The sequence below is a fragment of the Morus notabilis genome, unplaced genomic scaffold (genome assembly GCF_000414095.1).
Source record: "Morus notabilis unplaced genomic scaffold, ASM41409v2 Scaffold99, whole genome shotgun sequence".
Lineage (NCBI taxonomy): Eukaryota > Viridiplantae > Streptophyta > Magnoliopsida > Rosales > Moraceae > Morus > Morus notabilis.
Genome location: NW_010362482.1, coordinates 846117 through 859920, shown reverse-complemented (window position 1 = coordinate 859920; position 13804 = coordinate 846117). Strand labels below are relative to the sequence as shown.

At 33.3% G+C, this 13804-nt stretch overlaps 1 protein-coding gene across 1 annotated transcript; it reads left to right on the top strand.

Annotated features, from left to right (window-relative positions):
* The first annotated feature begins 11902 nt into the window (after positions 1-11902).
* Positions 11903-13473, top strand: LOC21410294. The gene is made up of 2 exons (XM_010102072.2): positions 11903-12202; positions 12916-13473. The coding sequence occupies exons 1-2, from the start codon at positions 11976-11978 to the stop codon at positions 13367-13369; spliced, it is 681 nt and encodes a 226-aa protein (XP_010100374.1). The 5' UTR covers positions 11903-11975; the 3' UTR covers positions 13370-13473.
* The last annotated feature ends 331 nt before the right edge of the window (positions 13474-13804 follow it).

The following is a 13804-nucleotide window of genomic DNA, read 5'->3' as shown; positions in this document are numbered from 1 at the left end:
CTCCCCTAATTGCTTGGGAGAAAATATAGTCTCGATCGAAAGAGAAATATTTCCCAATAATAGAAGATCATCATCATCTTTTTTTTTTTTTTGATAAAGTGCCATCAAATTTGTTGGTTTCTAAATCAGCCACAATTATCACGTAAAATTGTGGGAAAAAATTTTGACATATAAATTTAAATTCGATAAGATTACTTTATGATAAGTGATCAATACTCTACACAAAATTTAGAAGTGTTGGAATTTATGTTGGACTCTAGTGATCAAGACCAATTTAGGTAGATGCTTGTTAATATAGGGTTTAGATTTTTTTTTTTTTTTTTTTGTAGAATATTGATAATGCAGTGTTAGAACATGTCGTCAATCCATTGAATTGAGAATAATGCATCAAGTCAATACGAATTTTCAAACTTTATACATGGTAAAATTCTTTTCGAACTTAAAGCTGATGGTTGAAAGGCTGCTAAAGCAATATATGTAGTTGCTTTTAAAGGGGGACAAAGGAAAAAACAATTGAAAAGAAAAAGGTATTGGGTTTCATCATTAGGTTGATACATTATTAGTTTGATAGGAATACAAGAAGGAAAAAAGAAAAAGAACACACACATAAAACTCATATAGCTATATATATATATATATATATAAGTAATCAAATTATCAGGTCATGCGTGTGTTCTTAAGCATGCATGCATGTGTTTTGTTGTCTAGTAACTACTATATGTGTATGTACTATGTAATATATAAGTAGAATTTACTAATGATATAGTAAAAAAAAAAAAAGGAATTGGGACGAAACGCACATGAATTACACACACATATTATCTATATGTGTGCATGAAGGATTGATATATTTTGCATGGAAGCGTGATTTTCAATTAATGGTAGTGATTAATTAAATGCAATATATATATATATATCATGGTTTGCATGTAATCCAAGTTAACCTTTTTTTTTTTACTGAAAGCAATAGCCTGCTTTAATCGGAAAATATATGGCTTTTAACAGCTTTGGAATTTAATATAATTTATAGAAGTACAGTTGGTGTGTAGACAAAATAATGAGTTGATGTTGAAATTTGTCCAACATCTCACAAAAAGCATCGTTTTATTTTATATGGCGAAATATTCTTTGGTTGGTTAAGAAACCGAAAAGCATATTTATTTTTAAGCGTGAAACAGATCTTCATATGATTTCCTTTTGGGGGTTATTAAGGTGAGTGAGAATATATGTGAAGGAACCATGCATGTGATTTTGTCGATAATTATAAAATTCAGTGTTTCCCTGTTCATCATCTTGACAGAAGGAAGGCTGAAATTATTACTGTGTAAACCCTTAATTAAAAACGATATAACAACAACAACAAGCCTTAATCCCAATTTAATTGGGGTCGGCTATATGGATTTCACTTTTCCACACAGCTATGTTTGAAATTAAACTTTCCTGAAGGCATAGATCTAGAAGGTCTTTCCTAACGACTTTGGTCCACGTAATTCTTGGTCTACTCCTCCTTCTCCTAGTAGTAGGTGTAAGAATGTCCTCACAAGCACGAACTGGTGCTTCTAACGGCCTATGTTGGACATGTCCGTACCACCTCAAGCGGCCTTCGCGCACCTTATCTTCTATTGGTGCTACAGCTACTTTACTACGAATAACTTCATTTCTTATGCGATCCATTCTCGTATGGCCACTCATCCATCTTAACATACGCATTTCTGTCACACTCATCTTAGATATATGTTGTCTCTTAATGGCCAAACATTCACTACTATATAACATAGCTGGGTGGATTACAGTTTTATAGAATTTTCCTTTTAACTTAATAGGCATCTTACCATCACATAAAACTCTCGTAGCATTCTTCCACTTAACCCACCCTGTCTTAATCCTATGTTGAATATCCTCTTCTATATCTCCTTCATACTGCACTATAGACCCAAGGTACCTAAACTTTCTAGAAGCCCCAATCTCCACACCATCTAAAGAAATTTCATCACTCTAATTACTTGAGTTACTAAACCTACAATGCATGTATTCAGTTTTCATCCTACTTAACTTAAATCCCTTTGTCTTGAGAGTCTGTTTCCACAGTTCTAACTTACGGTTAACTCCTTCCCTATGTTCATAAACTAAAACTATATCGTCCGTAAAAAGCATACATCAAGGAACACTATCTTTGATTTCTCTTGTCAGCTCATCCATCACGATGGTGAAAATATAAGGACTAAGAGCAGATTCTTGATGAAGGTCGATCTGAATGGGGAACTCTGGCGTGTAGCCTCCAGCAGTTCTCACACTCGTGACCACCCCATCATACATGTCCTTAATTACCTTAATATATCTCATATGCACTCCTCTCTTTTCTAGCACCCACCATACAACTTTCCTCGGTACCCTATCATGTCTTTTCTAAATCTATAAAGACCATATCTAGGTCAGTCTTGACTTCTCTGTACCTTTCGATCAGCATCCTAAGAAGAAAAATGGCTTTTGTGGTTGATCTGTCTGGCATGAAGCCAAATTGGTTACCTGAGATGATAGTTGTGGCCCTTAATATCCTTTTAATAACTATCTCTCAAAGTTTCATAGTGTGGCTTATTAACTTTATTCCCCTAACTAAAAACGATAATAGACAAAATAATTTGTCATATATATAATAAGCATCGACATGCGAAATCAAAATATGAGACAACCCTTGTGAATCTTCATGCTCACTAATTACGGGGGTCCTTCAAAATTCTTGGTTGTGGGAAATGGTATGCAAGGATACAACTAGAAAGGAAAGAAAAATATACAAATTATTACTTTTTTAAGACTTAATAATGTAGACTCAAATGACCTTACAATACCTAGAAGCTTAATTCCACAATTAATAAGTTCTAATGAAACGCACAAAGAGATCAAATATGCGTCGGATCTCAAAAGTGAAAGTCTGAAAGACGCATGAACAATTAAGCATACATACGACTTTTCAACAAAAACACTACGATCGATGAAATATAATATGTAATAGAGTCAGGTATGGATTTCTCCATAGCATAAATGTCTGCAATCATTTAAAAAAAATCAACTAATTATATATTTATATTTAGTGAAGTGTGATCCTCCTAACTAAATCCTTTGCATTTGGTCATAAAAACTACCTTGTTGTGACTTAAAAAAAGAGTCCATAAGCAAAAATAATCTTAGTTATATTGGAAATAACTGATCGAGATAATTAAGTTTTAATTATATAATTCGTTTGATACAAAGTGGTCCAAAATCTGATGTGGGCTCTAATTATGAAACGGAGTTAGGTCAAGTCAAATTTTTCATGGTGTATAAGTTCTGCAGAAATGTAGTCTCATTTATATGTCTCTAAAGGTCTCCGATCAGCAGCCCAGACGTCTAATCTTTTGGCGAGTTGGACCAGCTTTCGACCTTCCATTTTATATGAAAAACAAAGCTTGGACCATATAATAATATCTTGGCCGTGGCCTATGACTCGTTTTCAAACGGTTTTAATGCATAAAACCGTAGATATAATCATAGTGTCTCAACCTTGAGTCAATATGAGAGATGGGGTTGGGTGCATATGCATAAAAAAAAGAAGAGAATGTAAACTGTAAAGCACCCTCACTGAAATTAAGTACACTCACAGTATGACGCATATCCATTGATGCGCACATGCATATATATATATATATATATGTATATATTGGGGTCAAACTTCTCCTTTTTTGACATTTCAGTGCTGTTTTGGGTTTCTTTGACTTTAGGGATATGAATTGAATGCCATGTAAAGTGACCAACACCAAGAAAAGGATCTCCAATATTCCTTGTTCTTTCTTTTCTTCTAAAATGCAATATTACCTTCCTTTGACATCTTAATATGAAAGTTTCAATTTATTACTATGCATTTTTAATTTTTGTAAAAAAAAGTTTGTGAATATGACATTAGGATTGTTATGAAAATACATTAATTGATCTTATAATATAATATGCATGTAGAAGTAAGAAAGGTAATATGACATTTATTAACTTATTTAACTATAATTTTAAATAGGCGTACCATTAGTATGCGGTAAGTAAATTCCCTGTTACGCCTTTTCATTACAACTATTGTTGCATAAAACAAATTCCATATTACACCATCTACACGTTGTACGTGAAGATATCACAAGCTTAACCTCAAAGAGAACTCAAATATGTTGTCCAATTTTGATGATGTGATATATATAATTTAATTAGTTAGACACTAATTAGGACACCAAAAATTAGACGACAGATTTGGATCCCTCAAAGAATCAGCAGTACTACTGTTTGGTAATGACGTCTCCAAATGGGCAAAAAAACAAAAACAAAAACAAACAAATGGCATTGTCTGGTAAAACTGCATATCCTAGCATGCCCACCAAAAGACAAAGAAAAGAAACATTGGAGTACTACTAGATATCAGATTGACCAATTATACCCATTGCTTAAAAGCCATAATCTGACTGGAAACGCTTAATTGAGGGGGCAAAGACTAGACAAGATGACCACGACCATTTCTCTTCTGATGGTTTTAAATCCCACAAGAACCAAAGATAAGCTTTTTCGTGTCTCGATCCCTTGAAACCTTTGAAAAGAATATTCACGAAGTGGCATAGAAATTATAACGTGAAATAGGAAAATTAGGTACTTTACCAACATTTTTGTGGGCTCTCGATTGTTTTTCATATAGCCTTGATCAGAAGATCAATATAAGAAGTTTCTCATGATGACAAGTGGTTGTGAATCCTTGACTTGTTTTTCTCTTGAGCCGCTAATTTTGGTCAAGCCATATTCTTAGTGGGCTTCAATTCAAAGTCTTAAAGGCATTTTCCTATGAAGAACTTTTTAATTTACATAATTATCCCGATCCCACTTGAAAAGAGAATGTGGAATTTAGGATAAGGAAAATTACCTTGGTGAAGTAGTACTTTATGATCTAATGCTTTACATTGTGGTCAAGAATTAAAAAACTAATTAAGGATAAATTCCAATTCACTTGAAATGGAAACTATTGAATATAGACCTTCCATTCCATTCTTTTCCTCTATCTTACTAGAGATCACCGACCAACAGAAAAGGATAACAAACTGAAGGTTCTTGTTATATATACGTTGCATTTGTTCTTAAGAATATATATATATATTCTTAAGAACAAATGAATTATATCTAGGGCCTGCATTGAAACTGTAGTTTAATAGGGGAATAATTCTAAAAGAAAGAGATGAATTCGATCTATATAGCTCAGACCCACTTGAAAAGAAAAGAATCATGAGAAAGAACGGTAATAGTTTATAGAGTTTACATGATACCACACACAGTATTTTCCATGAAAGTATCGGTTATGGAATATAGATATGACCAATTTCTAAAAAGTCATGTACTCAATATATATATATATATATATATATATGTAGAGCCATGTTCATTAGATACTCATTTTTCTCTATATTTGCATCATATTTAAATGAAAAAAGGCTCTTTAAAGGGCAATAAAAAGAAGATATTAAAGGGCCTCCAAGCGTGGAACAGTGACACTGAGCAATGATTTTGTCTAAGGGCATGGCCAGCTTTCCAAGATAAATAAAGGGGTGTAATTAAAATCGTAACTATCAATTAAAATTGAAAAGAAAGAAAGAAAAAAAAAAAGATAAATCAAGGGAAGAAGTAAATCCTTAAAGGGTTCTAAAGGAAAAATGGCCATTAAAGAATGTTCCCTCTTTTGTCCAAAGTCATGAGAGCATATGCATATATTTACACACACACACACACACACACACATAGATATATATATATATATATATATATATATATGTGGGTGTGGATGCATAAACCATTATTCAACAAAGTGGGAATTGTTGGAAAAGAATGTTTCAATATCTACCAAACCAGTACTCTTGCTTTCTGCAGTTAATTGGCATGCTTGGGCCCAAGGGCATCATGCATGTTAATATATGGGCCCATGTTTCCCATACATGATCATCATGATCTATCTTGGACCATGCAACATAAAATACGAGACTCTTTCGAATTGCTTGTTATGTAGACTACATCATGATAATGATTAATCATATGCTTGATCACCTCCACATGTAGTTGATCATGGCCTGCTACAACATGGGATCTCTAGGCTCTATCTAGAATATGTACTAGAGGAGCGTGTCTTAGATCATCCCTTGTCAGCAACTAGATATATAAAAATTAGCAATATAAACTTGTAAGAATTAATAGTGTAGCATGATATTTATTTTATATAATAATGGCGTTAAGGAAGTGAAATATCTTTGATATAGATTAAAAATTTTATTTTCAAATGTTATATATTGTTACTTTTAATAAATGTAACTCACAATATCTCTTATTTTTACCTGATATAGGATCATTTTTATATAAAAAAAATGATATAAGATAGCTTTTTATATAATATATGTTCCAATTTTATCTAAGTTTATTTCTTGTACATTCCCCTATTCAACTATTATGTGAACTGTAAACCTCCGTTAAATGTATTTTCCAATTTCGTCACTTTTTATTTTTTAAATTAATGATGATAAAAATTAATTCAACTAGGAAATCCATTTGATGAGTACTACAACATGATGGTCGTTTCATTGATATGAATATTTAGCCCCTAATCTTTGATGCTTGAGATAGTGAATGACATTGATGGTCCTCTGTTAAGTCGGCGATTTCAAATATATACTAATTTTTCTTTAATTATGATTAACTTGTAATTATTTTCATAGACTAAGACACATCGCACAAATTGTAGTAAGCTATAAGAAATAATTATTTCGAACAAGCTTAAACTAGTACCTAATTTTGGAAGGCTTATTTGTCGATAATGAAACAATAGAGCTTATTAGAAGGCTTAAACTAGTACCTGTCTTTTGCTTATAATTTTACTAGCAATAATGGAGAATTCAGTTGCAATTGGGACCTGGGACACAACTAAGGGCCATGTGGTCATTTTGGTATTGCTTTTGCAAGCTCAACAAGGTGCGCATGACACAAGCAAATAGTTTTAATAAAAAGATTTAAAATATGTCTTTTGCAGAGAAAAATGCAGTTTTATACTTATTTAAGGAAGTTAAAATTTTAACTTTGATTTATATTTTTACTTCCGTTTTCTCGCGCAAAAGAAGATTATTGGTGTCATTCTATCATCTGTTCTTTTCGTTTATAGTAGAAATTTTAAACAAATAAAAAACAATGAGAAGAATCTAACTTAATTCTACTTATAAGAATAAGCTCAATATAACTCTCACCACTAGAAGCTCAATCCTGCATAGTCTAAAATTTGAGTAATTATTGATGAGTGAGTTTATACTCGCGAATTTGATGTTTAAATTCTAACTTTTTGTTGGTTTTCGAGTCTTTAGTATTGGATTTACGTTTGTTTTTGTGTTACTTTTATAGGCTGGTAGGAGATAGCATCTGGATTGATTTGGAATGAATTGGAGACAAAAAGAGTATAAAATGATCGCATTCAGAAAATACGAGCGTTGTGGCACTGGTGATTAAGGCCGCGGCGCTAGAAAGCCGAGTTGAAGAGCGCTGCGTCGCCCAACAATCAAGGCCGCAACGCTAGTGGGACGACTTGAGGAGTGCCACGCCACGGCGCCAGAAGTGAGGGCTGCGACACCCAACTGCGAGAAATTGAGGAAAAAGTGTATTTTGTTTTCAATTTTACCCTTTTGAATCCCAGATATATAAACAAAGATTTTTAGGGTTTTTAGGGGACTTTTTGACGGCTGAAAAGAGGAGAGAAGCTTCCGTATGACAAAGAAGAAGACGAATCAACTGAAAATGGCGTTTGCCTTCAATCCTTAAAATAGTTTCTTCTAGACCTCTTTCTCATATGTTGACTTCACTTGATATGATGTTTTCTATTTCCATTATGTTCTAATTTCATTTTCTAGGGCTACAATATAGCCGGATCATGATTGTTCATTAATCTTAGTTTTTCAATTTAATCGATGTTTATTCCATGGTGCTGGTGTTATAATATGTTCTTAATGCGTGTGATTGTCTGGCGAACTTTTGCATGATTTGGGGTTTTATTTTGAGACTGAAAAGTGATGGTTAAATATATCCATAGGTTATAATACCATTAGAGCATCATAAGCTAGAGATAGTTATGTGACTAGTGTGGTGATTATGATTTCCTAATCTTAATGCTTTCAACATGTTAAAATCTTGACAGAGATATGGGGTTTACATGTTTGGGTAGGATTACTAGTGCTTGAGAAAGATTATTAATTAATTTAGAGAAATCCACTGTCAGCATGGAACAAACATTGATTGATTGGGAATTGGGGATTGGAACTTGATTTATCTTGGTAAAATCGGAAACCCTAAAGTTGTTTTTTGATTGAATTCTCATTCTCTTATCATCATTCGAGTCTTGTTTTCTTTTATTTTTGTTAGTTTAATTTTCGTCAAACAATTCTCCTATTTTGACATGTTCAAATAAAGCTAGTGTTAACACAATTTCGGTAGCTAATATCGATCAATCCTCATAGGACGATACGTGCACTTGCGTTCGTATTTTTCGTAACAATTATGTTGCATATGATCGACTTCTACCACAAGGGGAAACACTCTCATAGTTTTTCTGCCACATGGTAGAACGAAAGATAAACTAAAAAGTCTAAACAACCTTCAAAGTTAAACTATCATATTTTCTCATCCACACAACACATCTCTGAGAGATTTGGTATTCCTCAGTACTATCGATCTGGTCTTCTTCCGACCTACGCGCTTCACGATGAAATATGGAAAGATTGTAGCTTTGTGATGATAACAATGACAAGATCTTGTATGCTACACGATTGGAGGCTAGATCTTCGTCGATCTGCTTAATGGTCATTCAACAGAATCCCGTCGCTGAGGAAGATGAAGATCAATTGGGGCAAAGACGTCATCAGCATGGGAATTATTTCTGAGTTTTCTTGTCATTGATTTTTTTTTTTTTTTTTTTTTGTGTTTTATGCATTTTTAAGTTATATTTGTTTGATTTGGTGAATTATTGTGATTTTTTTAAGTATTTTGATGGAAAGCTTCAATTAGTTCCGTTGGTATCACGACTGGATACTGGCTGGTATCACGACAGTTACCATACAAAAACCATTGGCCCTCCAGTATTTCGGCGGCTACCAACTGGTATTACGCCGGTTACTGACTGGTCACCAGCTGGTATCATAGCAGTTACTAGTTAGTAACCAGTTGACAACTGGTAATGTAAGGGTATGTTTGGTATTATGAATATATTGTGATGACATAGTTGTGGTATTCAGTGTAAATAATTTTTTTTCTTGACACCATTTTTTGGTAATCCTTTAAATAGGCCCTAAAATTTCATTATGAAGGACGAACTAAAGACATTGATTCTCTTTGAAAAAATAGAGAATTTATCCTTAAGAGTGTATGAGTCTAGACCTTTATCCTAAACTCTTGATAAATACTCATTTATTAGTGTAATTATTTGACTAAAAAAATTATGAACTAAGAATAAAGGATAAAAATTCTTACTCATATACACTTTTAAAAAATATTTATCAAGATTACTCATTCTCTTTACAACAAAGTGGAAATACTTCTCTCAAACCATAATAATCCAAACCAAACCTAAACGGTCTAATGCTAAAACTGTTTTGTTGGGCCAACATGGTTCCGTGTGACCTCATCCAACTCTTGATAATAGGGACAAAGTTCAATTGGATTAGGGTCTTATCTATCTCGTACTGATTTTTGTGTCCAGGCCCATATTTTGGGAAACGACACCCTGTGGGCACGTGAGCTACTCTTTGTGAGATATGTGGAAAAAAAAGAAAAGAAAACAGGACCCTATGGGCACGTGAGCTACTCTTTGTGCTATGCTTTGTTTGATTTGAGATACACTAGGGTCTCATTCATTTTACTGATTTGAGTTTAAAATTTGAGTTTTATTACAGTAAAAAGTTCTCAGAAACAGTCACATCTAACTTTTTTATTACATTAAAAAGCTCTCACATACAATTATATCTTAATTTAAATTAAAAATTTAAATTAGTTAACTAAACAGACCCTAAGTTAGAATCCATATAATTAAGAAACAATTTGCAGGAACCCAAAAAAAAAAAAAAAAAAAGGAGAATGAAAAAAAAAGGTAGTTTGAAACTTCTGCATCTGGCCATCCACTTTCATCCACTATATCAAAAATAAATTTATAAATTCCAATGTTAACCAAATCTTTGACTTGATATCGTGGGAGATCAGTTCCTTGTCCTATCTTTTGCGCACTTATGATTTCAAAAGGATATTCGGGATTAGGTAGAACTTTACAAGTGTCGTGTTTCAGCATTTTCTCTTTCTTAATAATATATGATGAGATTGTTTTACCTCAAATTTTATAGGGAAGTTGGCACTAAAGCAGCCAAAATGAAACACTTTGATTGCGCACCAAATATTAATAAACACACTCAATTTTTCTGTTTCATGCACATAGTCAACTTGTGATTTGGAAGTGAAACAAGTGTATACATTAATTAAGTTGCATTAGGACTAAGGTTTTTTTTTTTTTTTTTAAATAGAAACAGGATAGCTGATATTAAAGTTCACAAATTACATCTTAATTATAAGTTGACTCCTACTAAAAAATTCATTCTCTATCAAACCCTTCACTCAAATATCATTATTTAAAAAAAAAGAAAAAAGAAAAATCGAATGTTTAACAAGGCAAGCCAGCAATGAAACAAGAACGACGCAAACAAAAATAAACAAATTGTAGCTCAAATAGTGCTAGTAGGGTTGTACATTAGGTTAAGCAAATTAAACTATCCTTATGTCAAAGGCCCTAAAATTTGCCTCTCGAGTAAAACTCGGCTTTTCAACAACTCAAATTGTTGTTTAAGATTCAAACCTTAGTTCAGGATTCAAATTGGTATTTGGGAGAAAAAAATTCAAAGACAATTTAAACCATTAACAATAGTTTAAGGACAATTCAAATTGTTGATTTTAGAATGCACCTCCCCTCCTAAATTTTAATAATCCAGATTGTTGTCAACAATACAATAGTTTCAGATTCTATTTTTTTTTTTCTCTTCAATTCTAATCTTAAAAATGTCCTAACTTGTTCATTTTAATTTCGATTGAGATGCTTTTTTTAAGGTGTTCATAATGAATAGAGGAACACATTTCCACCCATATATATTACATATTTTTAATGTTATTTATGATGAGGTGTTGTAAGATTTGTTATAAAATTCTAATTACAGTTTTCAACACTTTATCTAAATACAGTTCAGATTTTATTCATAATTCAAATTATAATTTATTTACACATCTAAATAACAGTTTAGTTCACAAGTTAAATCATTACAGTTCAAATTCTATAATTTTAATTAAAAAAATTTAAATCTTCACCGTTTGAATTGTTGAACCAAACAAGCCGTCAATGAAAAGGCCGCCACATGTATAAACGACGAGGATGATCATAGTTTAGATGACATGTATATATACTTGTCTTTCTTTTCTGGAACGCCACAATAAAAAACATGGCAAATGGATTCTATTCTATCTGTTTGCTTATCTTTCGCAACGTCACCTTTTGCTCAACGTGGCACTCAAACCACTCAAGAATAAATATGCATCCTTAATTTCAAGTGTCAATATTTTAGTGCTCCGGCCCACAGTTTTGAGTCTCACGTTTGCTGCCAACTCTGAAAAAACTAAAGAAAACAACATATATAGTACTGCATAAAAGCACTACTAAACTAGTATTTGGTTTTAGTGGGCTCAAACGGCCACAAAGGAAACATAACAAATGGAAATACTATGTGGTAGCATTTAGTGTAGTGATAACACTTTTATAAGGACAAATGTGCAATTGTTCATGGGACATGTCCCGCTTATATATATATATATATATATAAGCCAAAGGACGAGAGCAAATAAATATTGAAGCGCAAACGTGAGAGTTAAAGATGGAGAGACCAATTTTCACAAACTTTATGATGGTGCAATTTGTTGTGGCAATGCGTTTGTTTAGCATCTTTATACAAAGTGGTTGCGCAATTGAATCACCACATTACACAGTGGTGTACTCAGAGTCAGATTTCGAGGTCAGACTCTACAGAGAATGCTCGTGGATGTCAGCTCTCGTCCGAGGGACAACTTCATTCGAAAACTCCACCAAAGATGGCTTTCACAGGTAATTTCCCCACCAAGTCCCTCACTTTTTTTCCCCCCTCCCTCTTTTTTCTTGTGTTCTTGTGGTCTGATTAGATAGCAAACACGTAAGAATAAACTACCAACCAAAGTGGTGGTGTAGCGGTTCCAATATCTTCTCTTTTTCTCTTTTTAGTGTGGGTTCAAAGGTTTAATACTTTATTATCTCCCTCTAAGAATACTAGCTAGGTTCGTTGTGGTTGAGAGTGAAATGGAGCCCATCATTTGAGTGAATTACTTTTTGATTCAAGTGCTTTTCATTTAATGACAGTCTGTAACACATAATTATTCACATTTAAGACTAACGTTAGATTAAGAATCCAACAAATTACTTTTTAATTCAAGTGTTTTTCATTTAAAGACAGTCTGCAACACATAATTATTAACATATAACCTCAATGTTAGATTAAGAATCCAACAAATTACTTTTTGATTCAAGTGCTTTCCATTTAATTAGTGGGCCTATAAATTTTTGTTATAGTATTAGACGAAAGGAATGAGGGATGTGATAAAACTAATTATATATATAATTTTTAAAGTAGAATCCCCAAAGATTATGTGATCTTATTACCCTAAAAAGGCCTTGATGTGTTGTGAAGCTACTATAATTTGCTTAATTTTATTCACAAACCAATAAAATTGTGTCGTTTGTCTGACATAACAAATTAATGTTTGTCGCTTTTTATATTCATTCAGATTGTACCAATACTTTCATGGGGCTAATCTTAACTCCGCTAGAGTTACATTGACTGCTCCCGTCTTAACAAAAATCATTTCTAATTCATCATCATCATCAACACAAGGGTCAGAATATCACATAAAGCTTTATCTGGGCACAAAATATGAAAGAGCGCCTCCACCACAGCCCTTGCCTGAACTGAATCTCCAGCTTGACAAACGGCGAAGTCACTGCGTAGCTGTCCGAAGTTTTTCTGGATTTGCTGAGGATGACAACGTTGGAAAAGAAGTTGAAGGTTTCTGGAACAGCCTAAATAAGCACGTGAACAAGAGTTGGGAGACACCACTTGTAGTGGATAAGAGTTCTTTTGGTATTGCTCAGTACAATTCTTCGCATCACCTTACTGGGCGCTTGAATGAAGTGTGGGTCAATGTTTTATCAGGTTTTGCAGCAGAATGGTGTCTGCCCTAGCTATCAAGCGGGAGATTATTACTTAATTTTATGCTATTGTGTGATGTTGTACTATGGTAAAATAAAATAAGGTCTTTTCGTGATTTCATTGATGATATTGGAGTCCAAACCCTCGTTTAGCTCACGGATTCGAGTTTTCAATTCGAATTAATATGTGATTTTATGTGAGAGCTTTTCACTGTAACAGAAAAAGTTAGATATGACTTTTTATGAGAGCTTTTAACTGTAATAAATAGGGCTGTTCATAAATCCGAGCAACCCGCAAACCCAACCCACCCCGCCCCAACCCAAGCTGAAAAAAACAACCCGCAGCATTATTTTTAAATTTGCGGCTCATTATACCTCTGGTCCGAAGTGTTTGGGGCGAATTGCGGGTTGGGCCCATAACAACCCGTAATCCCCAACCCAACCCGCACAACATACCCCCAAGCTTTC